Here is a 25,803-nt window from a genome sequence, read left to right as displayed (position 1 = left end):
ATATGGCATCAAATTTACAGGGAGAAGGCAGGAAATGGGGTTGAGGAGGGGGAGAAAAGGGGCAGCCATAATTGAATGGCGAAGCAGACTCGGTGGGCCAAATAGCCTATTTCTGCTCCTATGTCTTATGGTCTTATGGGTTGTGGTAGTTGTCAAGAATGCAATGGTTGAAGGGAAGTAATGGTTCTTGAACCTGGTGGGTGGGACTTGGCTTCTGTACCATCTTCCGGATGGTAGATGTGAGAAGATGGCCTGGCCCAGATAAAGCATACCCTTTAATGCTATGCATTGTTGCATAGCAATACCTAAGCAATAAAACAGTGTTTGCTCCACTTTGACAGAACTTTTGATCTATAACACCATTAGCTTAAAGAGCAGAAATAGGCCATTCCAACATCAGATTCCTTCTGTAGCACTTTGCCACTTCCAGCTTCTCACTTCTCCATCCACCTACCTTCCCCCTCACCTAGTATCACCTATCACCTTGTACTCCTTCCCCTCCCCCCACCACCTTATTCTGGCTTCTTCCCCCTTCCTCCAATCCTGATGAAGGGTCTCGGCCTGAAATATTCCTCTCCATAGATGCTGCCTGACTTGCTGAGTTCCTCTGACATTTTGTGCATGTTTTATTAGGTATTTAGTGTTTCGAATTGTTCTTTTATTATTTGGAGGAAGATCTATTGGAGTTCTTTTTATTTCATAAAATTCTATCCGCTTATTTCTTTAGATGGTTCAACCAGAAGGAACAAAGCATTGTAGACTCTGCAACTGCTGCATGGAGAACTTCGATCACCACTGTCTCTTCCTGATGAAATGTGTCGCAAAAAAAAATCAGAGACTCTTCATTCTGTTCCTGCTGGAGATCATCACATCTCACTTGACCTTCATAACATCAAGTCTGTACTGCTTATACCTTTGGTATGGACTGAACTTTGAGGTGTTTCCAAAAGTCTTCAGCAATCAGCCTTGGGTGATGGGACTGGCACTGATGAACGTTGCCACTGTCTTGTGGGAGTTGGTCTTGCTAAAGAGTCAGCTGGCGGCAGTCGCTGTTAACTCCACTACGACATGCAGGGATAGGGTGGACAGCAAGGCCTCTACATGGAGACACCATTTGAGAAACGTCACAGTCTTCCTCGTACTAGGCGAGAGGCCCCAGAGCAGCAGCAAAATTCTCTCATCCCAGTTTTAGACAGCTGAATCCAAGTGTATCTTAAGGGAGAGGGGTGGAGACCAAGGCTGAATGATACAAGTGGTGATACTGACTAAGAGAAGGAGGTGAACCACAGCTGATCTATCTGGGCATGGTATAAAAGACAAAGAAAGGAAAAGGCAGCAAAAACTTTTTGGAACACTCGTATGTTCTTGAGAATGATCCTAGGAATGAAAAAGTTCATGTATGAGGAGTGTTTGATGGCTCAAAGCTAGCACTTGCTGAAGTTTAGAAGAATGTGGAGGGATTTCATTGAAACCTATCAAATTTTGAAAGGCCGAGATAGAGTGTATGTGGAGAGAATGTTTCCTATAATGTGGGAGTCTAGAGCCAGAGGGCACAGCCTGAGAATAAAAGGACCCCCCCCCCCCTTTAGAACAGAAAAGAGGAGGAATTTATTTCCGCCAGAGGATAGTGAATCCAATGGCTGTGGAGGCCAAGTGATATAGTATATTTAAAGTGGACGTTTGATAGGTTCTTGATTAGAAAGGATGTCAAAGGTTACGGGTAGAAAGCAGGATAGTAAGGTTGAGAGGAATAATTAATCATCCATGATAAAATGACAGAGCAGACTTTGAGCTAAATTGCCTAATTCTGCTCCTATGTCCTGTGCCCTTATGACATAGGTTCAATCTGATTGGCTGCCTATATCAGCTCTCAGTACAATCCCATCAACCCTTCTTTATTCTCTTTCCTGTCACACATATGCTACCTGTTCCGGATCCTCCTCCAACACAACTACACGAGGGATAATTTGCAACGGCTAACAAACCATCAAGCTTACACAATAGATCAGAGATTCCTAACCTTTATTATGCTGTGGACCAATGCCATTAAGCAAGGGGTCCATGGACCCCAGGTTGAGAACCCCTATTGTAGATGTTGAAACTGAAGTACAAAGAGAACTCGTGTGCAGGTGGCACAGTAGTATTGTAGTTAGTGTAATGTTTCACAACACTAGCGACCCAGATACAATTCCCACCACTGTTTATACATTCTCCCCATGATGGCATGAGTTTCCTCCGGGTGCTCTGGTTGCCTCCCACATTCCAAAGACATGCAGGTTGGTAGGTTAATTGGTCACGTGGGTGTAGCTGAGCAGCATAGGCTCACTGGGCCAGAAAGCCTTTTATTGTGCTGTCTCTAAATAATTATAAAATAACTCAAGAGATCAGGCAGAACCTCACGTTGGTCTCCTTTGCTCCAGTGAGATGGTACAAAGAGGGAGAGTCACCATTTCAGATACTTGGTTGTTTGGCATATCCAACAATGACAGGAAAACCATGTGGGAGACTTTTTCAAGAGGAAAAGCAATTGCACTGGGGCAGTTCCTCTCGACTTTGGAGATCCAGGTCCAGTCCTATGAGTAGTTGTCATGAACTGGGGTAATCCCGTTACCTTGATTTTTCTGGGCCTCATCCTGTCCTTTGCTCTCCACAGAGCATTGCTGAGCCACCGTCTTGGCTGTTGTATCTCATTTCAGTCCACTGAAGCTTACTTTGCATGCTAGGACAGGCATGTCCCTTTCTCACCAGGGTATGACACCCACTGTCCACCCTCACCTGGTTTAGCCCATCTGTTGAAGCGGTGTTGCATGTAAACAGCTACTTGGAGCCACAGGTGAGAGTGGAATGTCCAGTGGATGAATGAGCTGTCCCAGAATGGACACGACAAGCCCTTCCACCAGTGGCGCTACCCCTCCATGGACAATCCATATACCCCTTGGTTAGACGATCTTTCATCCAGAATGGCCATTTGTAAAACAAGCTGTAAAGGCTGTTTCTCTGAAATTGTTGAATTCACTGCTAGGTCCTGAGGGTTGTTCATTAGGCTGAAGTCAGAGTGAAAGAGAGGTAAAGTGGCAGCAACTGGAACACTGAAGGCAGGGGCTCTCTTGCGTGTTTCATGGTCTGTGTTTAGCTTCTCCACTGTGGAGGAGACCACACTGTTGGCACTAATCATACACTCAGTGGCCACCTGTACACTGCTCATTAATGCAGATATCAGCCAATCCTGTAGCAGCAACTCAATGCATTAAAGCATGCAGGCACAGTCAAGAGGTTCAGTTGTTGTTCAGACCAAACATCAGAATGGGGATGAAATGTGATCTAAATGACTTTGACAGTGAATGATTGTTGGTGCCAGATGGGGTGGTTTGAGTATCTCAAAAACTGTTGATTTCCTGGGATTTTCACTCACCACTGTCTCTAGAGTTTACAGAGAATGGTGTGGAAAACAAAACAAAAAAAAAATCCTGTGAGCTGTTTTGTGCGCAAAAACAATTGTTACTGAGAAAGGTCAGAGGAGAATGGGCAGAATGGTCTACAGCAGCAGCAGACCATGAACATACACTCGTTTGGCCACTTTATTAGGTAAAGGAGGTACCCAATAAAGTGTCCACGAAGTGTAGACTGGAATGGGTAGAACTGAGTGGCTGTTTCACCTAAAAGGAGCGCTTCTGTTCCTGGGGAGAGAAGAGGTCATAGGCCAGGTGTTGCACCTCTGTGAAGAAGCTGTGAGAAGAGGAACCGGTGTGAGTGAGGATGGAGTTGGACCACAGCACCAGGAAGGGATGTCCCATTTCACTAGTGCTTGTGCCAATGTTTTCACACGGGTGCTCTCTGCATTGCTTACTGTCTTCCAGCCACAGCTCTCAGAACATGTAGGCCATATCCATCACCTGTTGTTCCTCCAACTACTGTCTGGTCAGACATCAGTTGAGTGTTATGTGATCTTACAACCTAGGGAATAAAGTCTAACTATTCAAACTTTCCCTATACTTCAGGTCATCAAGTTCCAGAAAAATCCTTATAAATTTTCTCTTCACTTTTTCAATCATACCGGTATCTTTCTGTAGGCAGGTGACCAGAGCTGCAAACAATAGTCCAAATCCTAACTCCTGTATTCAATACTTTATGTATTTGGGTCAAGTGGTTGATATGTGTTTATCAGTCAACACTGAGACCCAATTACTTCATTCTTTAATTTCATTCTCTTTCACGTGAGCCGGTTTTATATGTTACCCATTTTTGTTTTTCTGAAAAGAACCAGTGAAGGAAGAATGCAAAAAGCCTCCTTGTATTTACCCTTTCTACTGTATACACCTCATAATTTTGTATACCTTCGTCAAATCTCCCCTCATTCTCCTAAGCTCCAGGGAATGAAGTCCTAATCTATTCAAACTTTTCCTATAACTCAGGTCCTAAAGTCCTGGCAATGTCCTTGTAAAATTTTCTCTGTACTCTCTCAATCTTATTGGTATCTTTCCTGTAGGTAGGTGACCAAAACTTGACATGGATGTATAGTAAACACAAAGTAACAGTCATGAAATGCAGCACTGTAGAAAACACTCAGCAGGTCTGCTTGGGCTGGTGGACTGAAAACCGGAGACAATATTACAAATGGATGACCCAGATAAGAGGCCAGTTCTGATGCACACACAGCAATGACCTCACTGTCATTATCAGGTTTAATATAACTGGCATATGTTGTGAATTTATTTATTTAATGGTAACAGTACAGTGCAATGCATAATAATAAACTATATTACAATAAGAAATATTTTTAAAAATTAAGTAGTGGATAAATTACAAAAAGTTAGTGATAGAAATCTGATGGTGGAAGGGTAGAAGCAGTTTCTAAAATGTTGAATGTCTTCAGGCTCCTGTACCATCTCCCTGATGGTAGCAATGAGAAAAAGCCATGTCTTGGATGATGGGAGGGGAGGGGATCCTTAACAATGGATTCCACCTTTCTGAGGCATCACCTTTTGAAGATGTACCCCAATGCTGGGGAGGCCAGTAAGGACACCTCACTCTTACGTTGTAGGATTCAATATTGAGTCTGAAAGGCTGAATGTGTCTGTTACATATCTACAGGGTAGGTACAACAGAGTTGTATGACTAAATGTTTTTACTGAGTCATATTAATAACGGTATGCACCTTGCAACTTACTATGTGGGAGCTATGAACAAGGCTTGCCAAGATAAAAGACATGCCTATGCCCAATAGTGTGTGTCTCCTACCTGTAGGAGGCCGAATTGATCCAGTTGTATCGATGTGATACAGTAGTGTCCAGACAGATGCTCCTGATATCAGGCCTGTTAGAATCATGGTACAGATGGATGGATTAGACTGGAAATGGGTTAATGATTCAAAGCAACATACAACTAAAAACAAGGCTTACACCTGCAGACTGAACATCGGTGCTTCTGAATGTGCTCACCCAATAAGGGTTTGCTTTATCCAATGTAGAGGAAAGTACATTGTGAGCACCAAGTACAGTAGAAGTCCAGTTGCTTAATGTGGGGAAATGAGTAGGAAATAGTCCTGAAGAATACTAAAACTGGAGGAAAGGTAGTTGTTGCCAGTGATGGAGTCTCATTGGAAGTGGTGCAAACTGCAAGGAGATTCAGGAAGTTATTACTCCTCACCCATCAGGCTCTTGAACCAAAACAGATAACTTCACTCATCACTGAACTGTTCCCACAATATTTATTGCTTAATTATTATTTTCTTTTTGTATATGCACGTTGGTTGTTTGTCCATCTTGATGGGTGCCCTCTTATATTCTATTGTTTCTGTGTAATTACTGTAAATGCCCACAAGAAAATGCATCTCAGGATTGTAGATGGTGACATGTATTTTGATAATAAATTTACTTTGAACATCCCTTTAATGTGATGCTTGAGAGACTGCATTATCCACATTTGCCTTAACACATATGTACTTTGATAGTATTATTACTTCAAACAGTAAATGATCTATTGAATACTGAGGTTGGTGGGTTTTGGAGGACTAGAGGAACTCCATCCTTACAAATGGAGAGAGAGCGTGTGCAGAGGTGAAGGAAAGAGATATACACTATAATCATGAACAGTCTTGCATAAGTGAGGGTAGAGTGGCATGGGAGAGGTGGCAGAGGAGTGCTGTGGGTTTGGGGGGGGGGGGGGGGGGTGACGTGAGTGCAGACATATCCAGTCCTGAAGCAGCATATAAGGTCATTTGATTCTAAACAATAGGTTTATTGACCATTACAGAATGTTTCTCTGGTGTCTCCCTCTCCTCTTCTGTGATTCCCCTTCTCCCTGCCTGCTTTACAATCTCAGTTCACAATACACCCATATCAGAATCAGGTTTATCATCATTGACATATGTCACAAAATGTTTTTTTTTTAAATGGGGCAGCAATACATAAAATTACTACAGTACTGTTTAAAAGTCTTGGGCGCACCAAGATAGAGACATATCCAAGACTTTTGCCCAGTACTGTACTGGGTACATATTAGTCATTTGCTGTGATGGGCTGGCTCAGATTGTAATAAAAATCACATTTAGCAATTATAAACAAAATTATAAAAAATAAAGTACAGATATGGTATGGAATAAAATGTCAATACATAAATGCTAGCATGTATTTACAATGTAAACAGCTTTATAAAAAGCAGTGATGGGGTAATAGAGGTGTGGGGGGGGGCTGGGTGGAATGGTTTTTAATATATTTATTACAAGTTATGTATTGCACTGTACCATTGTTGTAAACCAAAATTTCACATCTGTCAATGATCAAAACCTGATTCTGATAGGTGAGAGGGGGAGAATGGGGATGATATAAGCTGGGAAGTGATGGGCAGAAGAAACCCAGTAACTAGACACTTTTAAGTGGTGGCTGGGTCGTATTTGTTAGATGACCCCAGGGCCTGCGTGGAAGTCCCTGCTGCAGCTATGTTTGGGGCTGTACAGTATTGCATTGCAATGCTACCCTCTAGTGGGCCGATCACAAAATATTTGAGCACCATCTTTCAAGCACATTTCTTAAGCCATAGCATGACCTTCCTCCCTCACTTCCCATAGGAACCTGAGATACATCTCACCTGAGGCCTCCAATGGGTCAGGGTCAACCAAGGATGTTGCATCCTAGCTGTATAGATATGTAAGCCAGGGCAGTACGATATCGAGAACAAGCAGAAGGTTCCCTCTCTCCATGCAGCTGATGAACCCAAAGGAACAGCAGACTGATACGGTTTAACACCAGAGTTGCAGTTGCCGCCATTCAGTGTCGAACTCGACATAGGATTGCCTTAGGGACACCAGTTCCAGACTTTTCCCTCAGAGTTTACACTCAAAGCCTTCCCCATGAGTAGGTACAGCTGCAAGGCTGCAGAGGTTTGAGATCAGTTTTCCTTCTTGATGAGCTGCCAATGAGCCCCATCTGCCCAAAGCAACTGGTTTTAAGGCACCAGTAACCCACCTTTGACTCTTCCTCTGTCCGTAGAAACAGTGCAGCAGGCTTAGTAGCTAAGCCACACGTGAAGGTCATGAGCTGGACTTGGTTGGCAGATGCTATTCGAGATACACGCCATTGGAAGCTCTCACTTAACCCCACAAAGATAATTGTAACCCATTTTAGAAATTCATCAAACCCTCCGCATTTCCTTAAAAGTACAAATGAGAAGAGTATTCATTTAAGACTATTATTAACCTTTGGTTTCAGGCAGATTGGCAAGGGATGGGACAAAAGTGGGGAGTGATGTCAAATTCAGAATGTAAACCAAGTTTTCCCCCTCTCCAACCATTTCAACAAAAAGTGTCAGCACCCACCACCTCTCTAGCAACACAAAACACCCAGAGAGACTATGAGTTGCAGTCAACACAAACTATTGTTTACCCAACACAAGTAACATGGCACAAGTACAGAGAGGTATCACCCATTTTCACAGTGAAAGGGGAGACTGACTGTCACAATGTTAGTCAGCCGCATTACATTTTCATACAGCTGTTGCAGCGAAATCCTGATGTTCCATCTCCTGCATTGCCTCAGCAAGAAACACTGGCCTGAAACTGGTCACCCACAGTACTGCACCCCTGGATGCACCATCCTTCAATAGTTTAACTTCTCTCTGGACTTGAAGGCAATTCAATGTGGCAGAATCGAGGTGAAGCAGCAGGCCCTTCAGAGAGAATGAGGAAGACCCAAGACTCAATCGATTTTAGTGCCAGGCTGAGTCGAGGTGAGGTGAGGTGAGGTGAGGCAACAGGCCTGCCACCGAAAACAAGGAAGACCCAAGGTTCGATCAATTTAGCTGCCAGGCTGAATCGAGGCAGCGATTCTGAGCCTACTGAAGCAACTGAACCTGATGCCAGAGGCAAAGAATGGGCTGGCTCAGCTCGTTGCTCCACCATGTTTACTCGGCTCTGAGCTGAACTATGAGTCTTGGATTCTCTTGGTGGACTTCAGTTCAGAAGCTATTTTGCTTACAGTGATTGTTTGCATTTTTTCTTTCTTTTTCTCTGCACATTGGGTGTTTGACCATCTTTCTTATGGGTTTCTTTGTTTCATGGCTGCCTGGTAGAAAACAAATCTCAAGACTGTATAATGCATACATACTTTGATAATAAATGTACTTTGAACTTTAACAGGCAGGACCAGTGTTCCAGGAGAACATTATGGCAGCTCTCAGGATCGCTTGGAAAGACCTTCCTATGAATCCATATGGATAGAACTTACAAATACAAAAGGGGTGATCACTGTGGGCTGGGTTTATACTCTAGCCTCCTCCACCAAGCAGTCAGTGGGAGCAGAAACACAACGGGGTGTCTGACAGATTATTAGCCTCCCCATATTGACCAGGATGTCTTACTGTAAGGAGAAGGATTTGTAAAGTACATGCAGATCAAGATCCAAGATTGTTTATTGTCATTCATCAGTACACAAATGTAAAGGAGAACAGAGCAATTGTTACCCTGGATCTGATGCAACACAAGAAAACCCTGAGTTAAAGAACACAATAATAATAAAAAAAATACATAAGATAGCTTACAATTAACGTATATATGTCCATAAGATGATGCTGGACACAGAAGTGTCTGTACACAAGGTGACTGACAGGAAATGATAAAGGTTGTTGGGGTGTGGAGGGGTGGGTTAGTGGGTGGAGGTTAGGGAAAGTTACATAAAGAACATAATAAATATAAAAGCAATTCTATAAAACAATGTACAAGTAACTTGAGTGAGGCCATATATACACAGATTAGCTGACATACGGAAACTGATTATATGTACACAAGTGACACTAGGTGCAGGTGTATCTATAGTGGTGACTCTGACAGGAAATGATAGTATGACAAAGTGACACTTGGCAAGAGGAACAATTCTAGGTCGTACAATTTACAATGATCAATTAACCTACTAACCAGTACATCTTTAGGCCGTGGGAGGAAATCTGAGCACCTGGAAGAAACCAATGCAGTCGTGGGAAGAACATACAAACTTTCTTACAGCAGACACCAGAAATGAATCCCACATGCAGGTAAAACAACATGCAACAAGTGAAAGAGATGGTGAGAGATCAGAGTCCTGGCTGAAAAACAAGGATGGCAAGGTTAGGAAACCCCAGGTGACAAGATGTTGTGGAGTTGAAGAAAAAATAAGTACAGAGTCATAAGCAACACAGTGGGTGTATCCCTATAGTACAGGGGAGTGTTTACAAAACAAATAGTGCTCAAATAATAGGCCATGACACAAGGTTAGTTCTATCTCAAGGAATTCCATAAATAAAGCAGCCAGGGAGAGGGAGAGTTTCTTTTGGGACTGCTTGTAGAGCCCGGAAATGTGAGCAAGAATTTATGAACTTCCATGAACATGAATGGGAAACAGGAGATGGGCCAAGTGGAACTGGCTCAGGAAGGCACCTTAGTGAGTATTCAAAAGTTAAGCCAAAGGGCCTGTTTCCCTGCTCTATGACTCTTTCCAGAATCTGCTGCAATTTGCAAACTCACATTAAGTCCTGATGTTAGCTTCTCAGCCCCAGAGAATAGCTTTATCTTTTTCAACATTCTTCTCTTTCTATATCTCTGCAAGGCAAGAACAATCCAAGGATCTACGATTTTTCCTACTATTCACACAACATTGTGTCTGATACAATATACCTCTCTACAAGTCCAATACGTTCCTTGTTCAGTGTCTCAGACTGGGTAAATTCCAAATGTAGATCTAACAAGTTTTACACATGTCAGTCAGTGAAGGCTTATTGGACCCATCAGATGAGCGTACAAGTTGGACCATGCATTGTGCGCAGTGATTTGTAGAAGGTTCGAATGTTACCGGTGTCTGCGTAGTGCTGCATTCTTTCTGCTAGGGCAGAATACCAATTGTTTTGCATCTGTCTCAGTTTGGCTTGGATGATGCTGCATGCAGCTCTGTATTCTGCCTTGGCCTTGGTCGTTGGGTCTAGACAGCACCACTTGATGGTAGGAGCATTTCTTCTGGAACAGATTCTGGATTTCAATGTTGTTTTCATCAAACCAGGCTTTCTTTGTTCTTGAAGAGTACCCAACTACCTCGACAGCCGCATCTTGGATACCAGTCTTCATGTGCTCCCATTTCTTTTGTGTGTCAGAGTCTGCAGTTGGGGTGTCTTTGCAGTCCAGCCTCCCCCTTAACTTGATCTGGAATGCATCACTGAGGCCAAAGAGCTCATCCACCTGGAGTCTCTTTAACCATGGTCGCCCTTTCCTTATCGCTGGCTTGATAGCCAGTCTAACTTCCACCCTGACCAGTTTCTGATCCGTATAGCACTCTGGTCTGCAGAACACCCAACACACCTTTTTGGCGCACAGAATGTAGTCCAGTAGGTGCCGACGTTTCAGGTCATCTTGAACCTGGCTTTCTGTTGACACAGTCTGTTTGTTATAACCAGGCCTAATACTGTGCAGAGCTCCAGGAGCATCCACCCGTTGTCACTGCAGTTTCTGCCACCATGACGACCCAAGACTCCCTGGCATACCTTGAAGTCACCTAGGACTATGATCTTGTCTACCCTGTTTGTTTCCAATAGGAGGGACTTCAGCTCCCCTTATAATGCCTCTTTGACAACAAGGTCTGCCTGCAGTGTGGGCATAGACACTTACAAGGGTGACAAATGGGTTGTGTTGCAGGAGTCACAGGGACACAAGTTGATCCAAGTGTCCGACCAATAGGCTTTGAAGCTTATTGAAGATGGTGCTTTTGATCATGAAGCCCACCTGAGTCTGTTCTCGTTGCTGCTTCTGCCTGACCAGAAGAGTGTGTGGCTTACACCATGCCCTATCAAAGATCCTGCAAAATATACTTAGCTTACAGCAGCGATATCAATATCCAGCCAAGCTAGTTCTCGTGCCACAAGCGCTGAGCACCTTTGGTGTCAGTCACCTCCCGTGGAGTCTTACAATGTGCGTACATTCCAGGAGGCGATTTTGAGATTGAAAGCGATTGTGAGGTGGTAGACAGAGCACCACGAGAGCCTTTTTGGGAATAATCATCAAGAACAAGCAGCACCCATTGGAATGATCCCCCAGCATGGGGTCAGGCTTAAGCTCGATGGCCAGTCAACTTTGGACAAGGTCAAAGCCGCTACTTCCAAGCTGATATGCCACAAAGCCCCAGGCTTTGTGGATCCCAACAGAAGCATATAAAATGGGCGGAGACATTCTCCTGAGCAAACTCACAAACTTGTTCACACTGTTGGGAGAAAGATTCAGTCCAAAATGATGCTGTAATTGTCTCCCCGTACAAGAATAAAGGGGAGAAATTCGATTGCTCAAACTACAGAGGCACTACCCTACTGTCCACCACCAGGATGGTTCTTACCAGAACTCTCTTGGCTAGTCATCCCTACCATTGCCAAAGGCATCCTCAGAGAGTCGGTGCGGATTCAGTGTGAACAGAACATGGGACTGTACGCAGTGTTCATTAACCTGGAAATGGGCTTTGATGCAGTCAGCCGTGATGGTCTCTGTAAGATTCTGTCAATGTTCAGCTGTCCCCCAAAATTCCTCACCATCCTACAGCAGCTCCATGAAGACCAAAGTGATCAGGTTAAACAAAGCAGCGAGCTGTCTGACCCATTCACTGTCAGTACTGGCATGAAACAAGGCTGTACTTTGGCATCAACACTCTTAGCCATGGTGCCATGGAAAGCAAAAGAGACCACCTCAAAGAGCACTAATGAAAATATCTTCAACCTCTGTCACCTTCTCGCCCAAACAAAAACCCTGTAAGAGCCTATTCTCAAGTTGCTATGCAGATGACTATGCTCTTCTCACACAAAGGACGTGCTACAGACTGCAGTCACTCATTTTGCCAAGGCTGTAAGGGCTTTTGAACAGTCAGTCTGAAGAAAACAATGATCCTCCATCCGAAGCCCCTTCGTGGCATTTACAACCACCTTCTCACCATGGCTGAGCCATTCACCTACCTGGGCAACATCATCTCCAAAGGCGCTATGGCCGTAAAGGATGTTGACAATCAACTTACCAGAGCCAGCAGAGCCTTTGGGTGCCTCCAGAAACGTGTGTGGCAGAGCACCGGCTGTGCTTGTCCACAAAATCCAGGTCACAACACTCTGTACAGCTCCGAAGTCTGGGTCTTGTACCACAGGGAAACTCAGTTGCTCGAGCACTTCCATCAGCGCTGCCTCCGCTCCATCATGGGTATCAGCCGTCAGGATTGTGGCTCCAACAACGGGGTCCTGGAGAAGGCTCAACTCCCAAACACTGAAGACACTTTGCTGATCAAACAGCTCCGCTGGTCAGGCCACGCGTCCCGCACGGACAACTCCAGGTTACCAAAAGCAGAACTCTACGGAAAACTCTCTCAGAGCAAGAGAGATCATGGTGCTCCGTGCAAGAGGTACGATGACCAACTTAAGTGGTAGCTCCCTCAGGCAAATATCAAGGTCAACAAGTGGCAGCAGTTGTCTTGTGACAGAAACTGCTGGAGAACACGGATCCACAGCAAAACCAACAATTTTGAGGAATCCAGAAGAGCAACTGCTGAAGAGGAGACACAGGAAGGATCCTACTACCCAAGCGCCCACATCCCAGCTGTTCCCCTGTCCCCACTGCGCCAGAGTCTGCAGATCCAGAATTGGTCTCCACAGTCACCAACCATCATGCCATAGCCAAGGACTCTTCTTCCCTCCTGATCTTCACAAGCAAAGAACCAGCCATCAGTGGGCATTATACTCTGACATCCTTCTAAAATGTGAGTGACTAGAAGTGTTTTAATGCTCGGTTTCCTTCAAATGTATCAAAACCTTTAAGCAGTTAACACCAACCCATCAGCAGCACCGACCTTCTGCTGTAAAGTCAAATCAACCCATCAGTGTCCCCCTCCGACCTCCTGCCGTAAATGCGGGAGGCGGTAGAGGCTAAGTGTCGCGAAGCGAGCGGTCAAACCGCCGCTATGGCGGGCCGCCGGCTGCTGCCGCTGTCCCTCCTGATACTGCTGCTGACCCCGACCCCGGTGGGCGGCCAGCGGGAGGCCGAGCCGTTCCAGCCGGCGTCGGCGCTCTCCCAGTTCGAGTTCAGGACGGCGAGGAGCGGTTACAGCCCGGACGCCGAAATGCCGCTGTTGGTGTGGTGGAGCGAGCAGCTCTTCCCTCACTTCCCTCGCCGCCGCCAGCGCATCGATTGCGCCGCCGGCTCCTGCCTCAGCACCAGCCGGCGCCGCGCCGCCCCCGCCGCCGACGCTCTCATTTTCTACGGCACCGATTTCCGAGCGTACGAGGCGCCGCTACCGCGGCCGGCCCGCCAGGCCTGGGCCCTCTTCCATGAGGAGTCGCCCATGAACAACTACCTGCTGTCGCACGCCGCCGGCATCCGCCTCTTCAACTACACGGCCACCTTCCGCCGCCACTCCGACTACCCGCTCGCCCTGCAGTGGCTGCCCGGCCTCGACTATCTGCTCAGACCGCCTCTGCCCCTCGCCCAGAAAGGCCGAGGCCGCGCACCCGTCCTCTACCTGCAATCCCACTGCGAGGTCGCCTCGGACAGGGACCGCTACGTCCGCCGCCTCATGGAGCACCTACAGGTGGGCGGGGCGGTGCGGGGCTCGGAGGGAGGAGGAGGAGGGGTGTGTATGGTAATTGAGGGGCGGGCTTAGCTGGAGGAGGAGGAGGGGCAGGCATGGTAATTAGTGTAATGGCCCCCTGATGAAGAGGGTATGTATGTTAATTAAAGAGGCGGACCTGGCTGAAGGAGGAAGTGTGTATCTTGGTTAGACACCTATCTACAGCCGGCCCTCCTTATCTGCGAGAGATTGGTTCCAGGACCCTCACGGTTACCCAAAAACGCGGATGCTCAAGTCCCTTATTCAACCTGTCTCAGTGCAGTGGACCTTAGGACCCAGAGGAACCCCAGACCTTATTTAATGTGTCTCAGTGCGGTGGACATTAGGACCCGGCGGTAGAGCTCTGAATCCACAGTGTTTCTGTTCATGAAAATAATCACGATCACGATTGAAGATAAAGTGGAAATAATAAAGCAATCGGAAAGGGGTGAAATGCCATCAGTCATTGTAAAAGCCTTAGGCTACGTCGGTTAACGATCGGAACAATTTTAAAGGATAAAGTGAGAAAGGCCCTGCCCCGATGAAAGCAATTATTACTAAGCAACGCAGTGGTTTAATTATTGGGTTTTAGGGTTTTGAGTTTTTGATCCTCCACATCAACCCGGCATAAATGTAGAGTGCACTCGATAGCGGTCTGTCACTGGATCGAACTTGGGAACTTCCATTCCCAAGCCCGGTGCTGAAACATATGTTCTTAAGTGTTTTATCTGCATAGAAAGGTAAAATATATACTATATACTAAGATAAACGTTCAACTAACTGACACTAAATAATACCGGATGTACCTGTTCCGACTTACTTAATAAGAGAACTTCCGATTTTTTTTTATCATGATCCACGATAACCCACGCACATCCTCCCGTATACTTTAAATCATCTCTAGATTACTTATGATACCTAATACAATGTAAATGCTATGTAAAATAGTTGTTATACTGCATTGTTTAGGGAATACTGACAAGAAAAAAGTCTACATGCTTGAACAACAAGTGCTGGAAGAGCGCTTCTGGGTTTTCTCAATTCGCCGTTGGTTGGATTCGCAGATAAGGAAGGCCAAATGTACTTGAATACGTAAAAGTGTATGTTATTTACAGGCATGGGTGGGCCTGGCTGAATATGGAGGAGGGGTGTGCATGTTAACTATAGGTGCAGGGGCTCATAGTCTAATGAGAGGAGGCTTATGTTAGTTGGGGTGGGAACATACATGTTAATTACAGGAGCAGGCCCCAGGGTGATTAAGGTGCAATGTTAATAAATAATGAAGGGTGTGCATGTGAATTACGGAGGTGGAGCCCTTAGCCATGAGGGGGTGATATTAATACAAAGGGAAGCATGTTAATTACAGATGTCAGATCCATAGGCTAATAGATGGGTGTTAATAGGAGCCGGGCATGCATGTTAATTACAGGAGGATGCCCAGAGCGATTGGGGATGGTAATGTGAATTTTAGAGGCAGGTTCGCATATGCCAGTTAGAAAATGGGCTGTGTTAATAAGGGGAGGGGGCATGTGTGATCATTTGCGGGGGATTTGCCTGACAGAGATGAGTTTGACAGGAACATTTGAGTGGAACGACTGAGCCTGCTTTCAGACAGGAAGGGAGGGTGGGTGGAGATGGCAGGAAGCAATAAACAAGTTGGACCTAGTGAATGGGGGGTAGTATTGGGTGATAGGAGTTGTACGGAAGAAGGCAAATGGTGGGTTTCTGGGAAACTGAAGATTGTAGTGGCTTATCATCCAAAGATGACTGCAATGCACAGGATTTACATGAAAGATGGAAGGCTGAGTTTAAGGTTTTGTTGAGATTTGATTGCAGACCGGTTTCTGATATTAAACCAATTAGACTAAGAATTTGAAAACATCCTTATGAGGTAGTGTGAGTGCAAAACATTTAGGAGATGAGGCACACTTAGTGTTTTGTAAAGATAGTAAGCAATGTGAGAAAGCTTTAGGGGTAAAAGCTGTGGGAGGAAGGAAAGTAATGCCAAGAAATGACATTGAATAATACACAAAATGCTGGAGGAACTCAGCAGGCCAGGCAATAAGCTGTGAAAAGAGTAAACAGTTTATGTTTCGTCCCAAGACCCTTCATCAGACTGGAGAAAAAAGATGAGAAGTCAGAGTAAGTAGGTGGGGGAAGAGGAAGAAAAAGTACAAGGTGATAGATGAAATGAGGCAGGGGAGGTAGAGAGCTGGGAACTCGATAGGTGAAAGAGATAAAGGACTGGAGAGGAGGAATCTGATAGAGAACAGAAGACCATGGAAGAAAGGAAAGGGGAGGAGCACCAGAGGGAGTTAATGGGCAGGAAAGGAGATGAGGTGAGAGAGGAAAATGGGAATGATGAAGGAAGGGGGTCTGTTACTGAAAGCTTGAGAAATTGATGTTCATGCCATCAGGTTAGAGGCTACCCAGACAGAACATAAGGTGTTTCTCCTCAACCTGAGTGTGGCCTCATTGCAGCAGTAGAGGATGCCAACTGACATAACAGAATGGGAATGGGAAGTAGAATTAAAATGGATGGCCACTGGGGGATCCCTCTTTTTCTGGTGGACAGAGGATAGATGCTTGGCGAAGCAGTCTCCCAATCTACATCAGATCTCACTGATGTACAGAGGGCCACACCGGGAGCACTGAACACAGTAAATGACCCCAACAGACTCACAGGTGAAGTGTCGCCTCACCTGGAGGGACTGTTTAAGACCCTCAATTGTGAGGGAGGAGGTGTAGGGGCAGATGTAGCACTTGTTCCGCTTGCAAGGATAAGTGCCAGGAGGGAGATCAGTGGGAGAGATGAATGGACAAGGGAGTCTCGTAGGGAGTGATTCCTGCGGAACGCAGAAAGTGAGGTGCTCAATGGTGAGGTCCCACTGGAAATGGCAGAAGTGTCAGAGAATGATGTGCTGGATGTGGGTTGATAGGGTGGTAGGTGAGAACACCTATCCCTTGTGGGGTGGTGGGTGGATGGGGTGAGGGCAAATGTACACAAAACAGAAGAGATGTGAGGGCAGTGTTGATGGTGGTGGAAGGAAAGCCCCTTTCTTTGAAGAAGGAAGACAGCTCTTTAGTTGTGGAATGAAAAGCCTTATCCTGAGAGCAGATGCAGCAGAGATGAGGAATTGAGAGAAGGGGATGGCTTTTTTACAAGTAACAGGGTTGGAAGAGGTATAGCGCAGGTAGCTGTGAGAGTCAGTGGGTTTATAATAGACATCAATAGATAAGCTCTCTCCGGAGACTGACAGGGAGATTGAGAAAGGGAGGGAGATGTCAGAAATGGACCATGTAAATTTGCAAGTGTAACTCTCCGTTCAGCTAGCAGCTTAGTCTAGAGAAGACAGTCCCTGGCCTGGCCAAACTTGAGAAATCTTGTTTGGGTGGATGCTATGTGATGTGTGAACCGATTGAGCTTTATAATTCTTAATTTGACTATAGGGTTAATAAAGAAAACAAAAAAGAAAAAGGGCCCATGCTCATGAAACAAACTAATGGGCAACATTGGAGCTGATGGTTTTCCCGTCTGTTCATTACACAAGTTTCAGTGCTGTCTGCCTCGTGTGGTGATATCATGGGTTGCAATTGTGTTTCTACGTTTATGGATTGGACTGTTGCATTTATGGACGTGGACTTTTTCAGTCTTTCTGTTTTTAAATTCTGCATTTTTTCATTGCTTGTTCCTTTTTCATTTTGTGGTGCAAGGGGAGAGTGTTTGGGGATTAATGTTCTGTTGTGTTCTATCAAGGGGAGGGGTTTTTTGGGGGGTTCAATATTCCTGTTCCGCTTTGTCCTGGGGGAGAAGGGTTTTGGCAGTCGATGCCATTCTTTTTTGTGCCGGGGGCAGTTTGCTGTTTCTGTCTGAATGACTTTAATGTTTTGTCTTTTTTTTGTGGCTATCTGCAGATGGTAAATTTCAGAGTTGCATAAGGATACATGCTTTGATAATAAATGAACCTTTGAAATCTTTAAATTTGAAGGCAGGGTGGAAGTTAAAGGTAAGGTTGATGAAGGTGACGAGGTCAGCGAAGGTGCACGAAACAGCTGGGGAGTAATACTTCCGTAGGCTTGGCACATAGACTGTTCCCCGTAGCCGACAAAAAAACAGGAACCAATGTGAGTGCCCTTTTGTTTGAAGGAAGTGGGAGGGGCCAAAGGATAAATTATTGAGAGTGAGGACCCATTCTGTCAGATGGAGGAGAGTGGTGATAGAGGGGAACTGGTTGGGTGTGGTGTCCAAAAAGAAACGGAGAGATCTGAGACCTCTGATCGGGGATGGAGGCATATGGAGCCCGGACATTCATAGTGAACATAAGACAATCAGGCCCAGCTAGTTTGTGATTGAATGAGAATGGCTTTGGAGAGTAATCTCTGGAGTGCCTCTAGATGTATCCAAGCACCAAGTTTAAAAAATAATTTAGTCAGGGGAAAAGTTGTGGATGCTAAATGTTTAAAAGCATTTCATGGTGGAGTTAGAATAGATAGCTTATCATCATCGTCAAAAGCCTGTTACACTGCTGGTGTTTAGGGCAGCAGTGAAGATCCTCTATCTCTGTCTCTCTTTGGCCACCTTTTCTGTTGTGCCCCAGGTCTGGTTCAGGATCCTCATTTCTGCCTTTATAGTACGGCACCAAATTGTCTTTGGTCTTCCCACGTTCCTTCGCCCTTCAGAGGTTCAGTGAAGTGCTGCCTTGATGATGGAGTTGGCCTCTCTTCTCATCACATGCCCAATCCATCTCTAATGTTTCCTCATGGTGGTTGTGGCCATGTCCTCTTGGTGACACTGAAAGAGAAGGGCATGGTTGGAATACAGATCTTCCAGAGGCTAATGGTGTAGAATGAATGATCTTGGCAAAGAAGTTCTCTGTCATACAGCAGCATTCAGAATTGTACAAGAGTGTGGACAGGACACAACTCTGGTACAGCTTCACTTTGGCGTGGGAGCTGTACTTGATTGATCCCCATATGTTGCTCATTGATCTGAAGATATTTGCAGCTTTACTGAGTCTGCACTGAATGTTGTCCTTGGTCCTACCATCCTGTTGAATGATGCTGCCCGGATAGGTGAATCTACAGATGCTGGGTAAGTCGACACCATATGCCTTGATGGGAGGAGGAGACTCTACATCAAGGGTCTGTAAAATCAAGATCTTCTAAAGTAGAGAATAGAGACCACCTAATGCCTATCTAACCTTTCGCTGTTTGCCTCATTACCCAGTCAGTCACCAGGTTAAATAATATCACCAACATCACACAGCCTTGCCTGACACTTGTTTCAACTTCAAGGCTCAAATTGCAGTCATCAACTGTGCTGGTGAAATTGCATAGAAACTGTGGATAAGCTGGACAATTTTGGAAGGGATTCCATATTCTGTATTGTCCTATTTATTATTTATTGTAATGCCTGCACTGTTTTTGTAAACTTTATGCAGTCCTGTGTAGGTCTGTAGTCTAGTGTAGCTTTCTCTGTGTTGTTTTTTTTTTACGTAGTTCAGTCTAGTTTTTGTACTGTGTCATGTAACACCATGGTCCTGAAAAACGGTGTCTCATTTTTACTATGTACTGTACCAGCAGTTATGGTCGAAATGACAATAGAAGTGACTTGACTTGACTTGTATATTCTAAGAATTTGTCAGAGGCTCTCCCTATAGATGCTATCAAAAGCCCTTTTGAAGTGCACAAAATTCACCACTGTGCACTGTTCTATGGTGTTATGCAGAGTGAAGATCGGATCAGCACAGCCTCTTTGTCTCCTGAAGCAAGCTCATATTGACAGTGTCTATAATCCATTGGGCAATGACCTTGGTGAGAATCATGCTGGGTACTGACGAAAGAGTGAGGCCACACCAGTTGTTGCAATCACAGCGCTCCTTTCTTGAGGATCCTAACAATAACTGTCATTGTCCAGTGCTTGGGTACTTGTCCCCATTCCCAGATTATAGTAAACATGGCTTCTGCAACTTTTGGTTCAGTTTTGAACAGCTTGGCATTCAAACTGTCATGTCAGGTAGCTTGTTGGTGTTGATTAAGTTGGATGGAAAAAGTAGCCAGATAGGGTTAATTTAGTCTAGATGAGTTACATGGTTCGAGGCTATGTGCCCCCTCAGATGTTTTCTGTGCCAGACTTTTGGTCATGTAGCAGCTGTGTAAGGATAAAAACTGGTGAAGAACATGATCATCACAATTGAGGAAAAGACATTATGCTGGATTGTAGCAACTGTGGAGGAGAACATAACTCACCGTATGCAGGGTGTTCCTTAACTGCATAAGAAAGTTGTGGAAGTGCAGCATGTTCAAGTGGAAATGGGCATGTCATGTGCAGAGGCTCTGCAGGAAGTACAGTATGGTGTCAATGGGACCTATTAATATCCAGAATACAGATAGATTAAAGTCAGTGTGTAAAGTGCATGACTGTCAAACAAATGATTCTTTGATTGTTCATGAACTAAAGTTTATCATTTTCTTGGCAAACTAGAAGTAGGACAGAAAAATATAAAATTATATTAAAAGCTGCAGAAAAAAAATCTGGAGATAAAAGACAACTCTAGAAGTTATTAAAGATGCTTTGCAAGGAGGTGTGAATAATGTTTGAACTTCAACAAAGGGTTGTTAATGTTTTTTCTTTTTTCTTACAATAGAATGCTAAATGTTTGCTAGCTAATGGTTCGAGAAGGGTTGTTAATTTTTTTAAATCTACAAGCTAGAAGTTTGATAGCTAATGGTCTGCAGATTGTAATGTTCATAGTACTATGTGAGGTTGTAGTGACACAAATGGAAGACTTACTGGAAGAAAAGTACTTGGTGTGCTAGAATGATGTTCAGTAGGTGGCAGTAATGCACCTTACAAAGTCTGCCACCTGCCATTAAACTTTGCTAGAAGAAGATAATTTGAGGGGCAGATCAGGCTAATCAGAAGATGGATTTTGTTAGTGCAAGTGGGGTATGTATGGTAATCGGGGGGGTCGTCATCAGGCTAATGAGAAGAGGGGGCAGTATGTTATTAGAGGAAGTGACGCGCATGTCAATGCTTCTGTGTGTATCACTTGGTATATGCTCCTGATGTCTGCAGTAGGGAAGAAGTGGTCACCCACCTCCTTGTAGATTGGATTTGTGAAGAGGACGTGGACATGGATGCAAGGGTCCCAGTTCATCTTCAGTTACGGCGTAACAGAGGACTCTGATCTATGGGCTATTCCCAGGTCACACATCGAGACAAACATCAAGTGCTGCTGAATGGTTGTTAACTCAGTGAAGGGCTGATGAGGAGCATGTAATGCATTTTCCGAGCATTGAATGGTCTCACCCAACCTGGGCAGCGACATCAGCTTCTCCCTCCCGAATTACCGCCTCCATCTTCCCCTTGCGTGCTGCCGACTGACTTATGGGAGTGAACATTGGTAGTAGAGAATTGGAGGGTAATTTTCATTCTAAATACAGTCCAGTGTGGCAGTTTTTGAAGAGGAGATGTGAGATGGAAGAGAAGGATTCTAGGCCCAGGCTTACAGACAATTCTGATGAAGTTAATGATGAAGAATTACAATCTTCTGAGTCATTTCACTACACTGTGCAACAACAGACACCAAAAAAGTCCATCTTTACAATGAAAGCTACTTATCAGTGGTTTTTACATGGACCTGTGATCCAAGTTGTCCTATTCCATTGTGCCTATTCTGTGGCAAACAACTTACGAATGTAGCAATGGCTTCAGCAAAATTGAAAAGACACTAACTACAAATCACAGCCAAATGACTTGTAAAGGTTCTGATTATTGTAAATGACTGTTGGAATCTCATAGCAAACAGATTAAAGCTTTTGAAAATAAAGTCACAGTCAGTAAATAGACTCAGGAAGCAAGTTATTTAATAACATTAAGACTAGTTAATTTGAGAATGTTTAAAAAAACTGTGTGAAAACCTGGATAAAAAGCACACCAAATCTCCTGCTACATACAGAAATCCGGTGGCTTCGCAGAGGAAGAGTTCTCAGCTGGGTGTTTGAGCTGGAAGGTGAATTACAGGAGTACCTTCAAGAAAATAGTAGGCCAGATTTTGCTAAGTGCTTTGAAGATGAAAAATGGTTGCAGAAACTAGCCTACTTAACAGACATTTTTCATTATATGAACCAGTTGGACAAGTCTCTGCAAGGTCCTGGAGAAAATGCTTTGAATCTTTGGAAAAATCATTTTGCAAAAGGAAATCTTGAAATATTTCCACTGCTGCTTGGGCTTGAGAGTGAATAGGATATCAGTAACTCTTGGATCTTATTGAAAACCACCTGGCAGAACTGCAGAACAAAACTGAACAGTATTTTTCCTCCCTTTCAACAAAGTGTATGACTGGGTGAGTGACCCTTTCTCTGAATCTTCTGCTCAGCCTGGGAACTTGACTTTGAGAGAAGAGGAAGAACTTTTTGAGCTGTAGTCTGATCATGCACTCGATGAGATTTTCTGACCTAGCCCTGGACAAGTTTTAGACTAATGTGAAAGAAGAGTATTCTGCCATTTATACGAAAGCAGTTAATATTTTGCTGCTATTTTCAACTTACATGTGTGTGCAAGCTTTTTCTTGTTTAACAAACATCGGCCTAAGGATAGAAATCTTCTCATTTCAGTGGAAGATGAAATCCGTGTGTGCTTATCTCAAGTTTGACTCAGAAATGTATTGTTTGCCTTATAAGTTTTTAAAATTTATCAAAGGGAAAGAAAGATTAATTTCAAGAAAGGTAAGCTGAGCTTAACTATTTTTCGAGGAAGATTCATTCTCTACTCAAAAGGGCATTGACAATTATTTTTGGATTGTTATATCTACAAGTAACTGATCATGCTGATATACTGTAATAATTTTTATGCAGGGATTCCCTGAGACATGCAAGTTATTTCAAGGGCTTCCCTGGAGCAAAAAGGTTGCTCTTGGAGAAGGCTGGAGAAGCCCAGAGAAGGCTGCTGTAAAAGCTCCACCATTGAGGTCTTGGTTGGGTTGTTCTTGGTCTGGACCCTACCCCTTGACCCTTACCACCACAGGTGACACTACCAGGAGCTAAGCCCCAAATGACATCGTTCTTTAACTTGTACCACGACGAGGTGGCTAACCTTGGAGAACGCAATACATTGTCAAGAAAGAAGCCATTTATGGCAGGATACTCAGCTTTTAATCTGCTCTGTCTCTGAGATTATATGTGATGAAATTTCTGGCAAATCTTTGTATAAATATTGAGTGGAGTTTTAAATTTGATGTGAAAAATATGAATCCAGTCCAAGATTAAAATTGAAATGTATTAGTTTGATGGAACTAGGCAGTTTGATATGGACTAGGTGGGCCAGAGGGCTTGTTTTTGTGCTGAAGTGTTCTATGAATCTATGACTCCGACTGTTGTCAAACATGAAGGAAGGGTGGAGAAAATTAGATGGTGTTCAGTATTACTTTATCATTCCATATTAGAGTATAATGTTCTATGCAGATGGATGAATATTTACTCAAAATGTTGACATCTGATCCAGTATGTTTAAATAGTGGGGATCAGAAGAGACTGAATGGAAGAATCCATAGCTTGCTTTGGATTTCTGTGAAGTACATCTTCCACTTTTCCAGCAGGGGGCAGTGTATGTCATGATGACAAGATTCTGAGTATAAGCCCACAAGCAAAGTGTGAGAACTGGCCATAATATCACAGAATTGGATGTAACACTGGATTAAGTCTGCTTCAAGTAATCTTCATTACACTAGCTCCCTTACTGAAGCTATCAGCAAAGTATTGCATTTAATTTGAATTTCAAATTCCATGACTGTTAATTAAATCTCACACAAGGATAACGCTATTTCAGCATCCGGGTTCAATTCCAACTGCTGTCTATAAGGATTATGTACATTCTCCCCATGAGCGCAAGTTTCCTCTCACATTCCAAAGGCATATGGATTAGTAGGTTAATTGGTCACATGGGTATAGTTGGGCAGTGCAGGCTCATTGGGCTGGAAGGGCCTGTTATCATGTTATATCTCTGAATGAAGTATGGATAGCGTATCAATGTTGATAGATTCTGTGCATTTTTTTTCATGAGCCCCATGTGCTTAAATTTCCTGGCACAACTTTAAAGACATCTTTGACAAAGTTTTAACTCTCAATAAACGTCACCATATTCCTGTTTGTGCAAGCTGGCTGTGTATAAATTGGCTGCCCCAGTCTTTTACCGCTTCTCTCATTGCTGTGTTAGGAATCGCAATGAGTTAATATCCGAGCATATTTCTAGATCATGGGTTCCCAACCTTTTTTTATGCCCTGAAGCCTTACCATTAACGAAGGGGTCCTTAGACCCCAGGTTGGAACCCTCGTTCTAGACGCTAACAGTAATCTTGTTTGTTGCTTTCACAGTGACCAAAATTAATTGTTCTGACTTAGCTGCATCAATGCGATGTCCTTCCTGCTAAAATGGCAAGCTAATTGAGTCTATAATGCATATTACAGGCTTTGGTTACCATGCTGCTTTGCAGTGGCAAACTATAATGCCATTTAAATCACCACATTTCCTCAAATTACCTTAACTTCTTACACAAAAAAAAGCATCATTCTTTTTATCCTGTTCTCCTCCACACCCCTGTTAAGAGTTTATTTTCAATGTTAGTAATTTCATTAAGGATAAAAGTGCTAACTGCTCCATCATTTGCACAACCTTACCCAGCACCAAGGATATTTTCAAAACGTGATTCTTCAAGAAAATGGTACCCATCATTAAGAATTCCATCACCCACAACATGCCCCCTGATTGCTACCTTCTGGGTGGAGGTGCAGGAGTCTGAGGACACACACTCAACATTTCAGAAACAGCTTCGTCCCCTCCGCAATCAGGTTTCTGAATGATCCATGAACATTACCTCAGTATTTTTCGTTCCACTTCCCATTCCCATTCTGATATATCAGTCCATGGACTCCTCTACTGTCACAATGAGGCCACACTCAGGTTGGAGGAGGAACACCTTATATTCTGTCTGGGTAGCACCCGACCTAATGGCATGAACATCGTTTTCTTGAGCTTCCAGTAATGGCCACCCCACCCCATAATCCCCCCCTCCCGCCCTCTCCTTCACCAATTCCCATCTCCTTTTCCCTCTGGTTCTTCTCCTCTTTCCCCCGCCCTTCCTTCCATGGCCTTTCATTCCCATATATCAGGTCCCCCGTGCTTTTTTCACCAATTAACTTCCCAGCTATTTACTTCATCCCTCCCCCCTCCCGGTTTCACCTGTCACCTTATGTTTCTCTCTCCCACCCCCATCTTTTAAATCTGCTTGTCTTTTTTTCCCTCCAGTCCTGCCAAAGGGTTTCGGCCCGAAACATTGACTATACTTTTTTCCATAGATGTTGCCTGGCCTACTGAGTTCCTCCAGTATTTTGTGTCTGTTGCTTGGATTTCCAGCATCTGCAGATTCTCTCTTGTTTGTGACCTCACTATTTTGCTCTCTTTTTGCGCTACTTATTTAGTTTTTTATATTTCTTATTGTAGCTTATAGTTTTTTTTAACAAGTGTACCATACTGTACTGCAGTCGCAAAACAATAAATTTCAGGACATGTCAATGATAATAAACCTGATTCTGATTCACCTGCCACACTCAACATCCCCTTTACAATCTTCTATCTTCTGGGAAAAGACACTGGAGCTCAAAAACCTGGCTGTTCAGACTTAACAGCCTCTTCCTCATTGCTATCAGACTCCTAAACCAGTTG

General features: G+C 44.1%; 2 protein-coding genes across 3 annotated transcripts in view; both read left to right on the top strand.

Annotated features, from left to right (window-relative positions):
* Positions 1-2,379, top strand: part of si:ch211-223a10.1 (uncharacterized) — a 35,388-nt gene extending 33,009 nt beyond the window's left edge. The window contains exon 10 of the mRNA XM_059946770.1: positions 728-2,379. Within this exon, the coding sequence (XP_059802753.1) occupies positions 728-1,192 (465 nt within the window). The 3' untranslated portion in view covers positions 1,193-2,379. The remainder of the gene's footprint in view (positions 1-727) is intronic.
* A 4,325-nt stretch (positions 2,380-6,704) lies between these two features.
* fut11 (fucosyltransferase 11 (alpha (1,3) fucosyltransferase)) overlaps positions 6,705-25,803 on the top strand; it is an 88,078-nt gene continuing 68,979 nt past the window's right edge. For both annotated transcript variants that reach the window (XM_059946769.1, XM_059946767.1), the window contains exon 1: positions 6,705-14,063. In XM_059946769.1, the coding sequence (XP_059802752.1) occupies positions 13,383-14,063 (681 nt within the window). In that variant the 5' untranslated portion in view covers positions 6,705-13,382. The remainder of the gene's footprint in view (positions 14,064-25,803) is intronic.

Source organism: Hypanus sabinus, chromosome 21, assembly GCF_030144855.1.
Source record: "Hypanus sabinus isolate sHypSab1 chromosome 21, sHypSab1.hap1, whole genome shotgun sequence".
In the NCBI taxonomy this organism is placed as follows: domain Eukaryota; kingdom Metazoa; phylum Chordata; class Chondrichthyes; order Myliobatiformes; family Dasyatidae; genus Hypanus; species Hypanus sabinus.
This window is presented reverse-complemented; position numbering and strand designations above follow the sequence as displayed.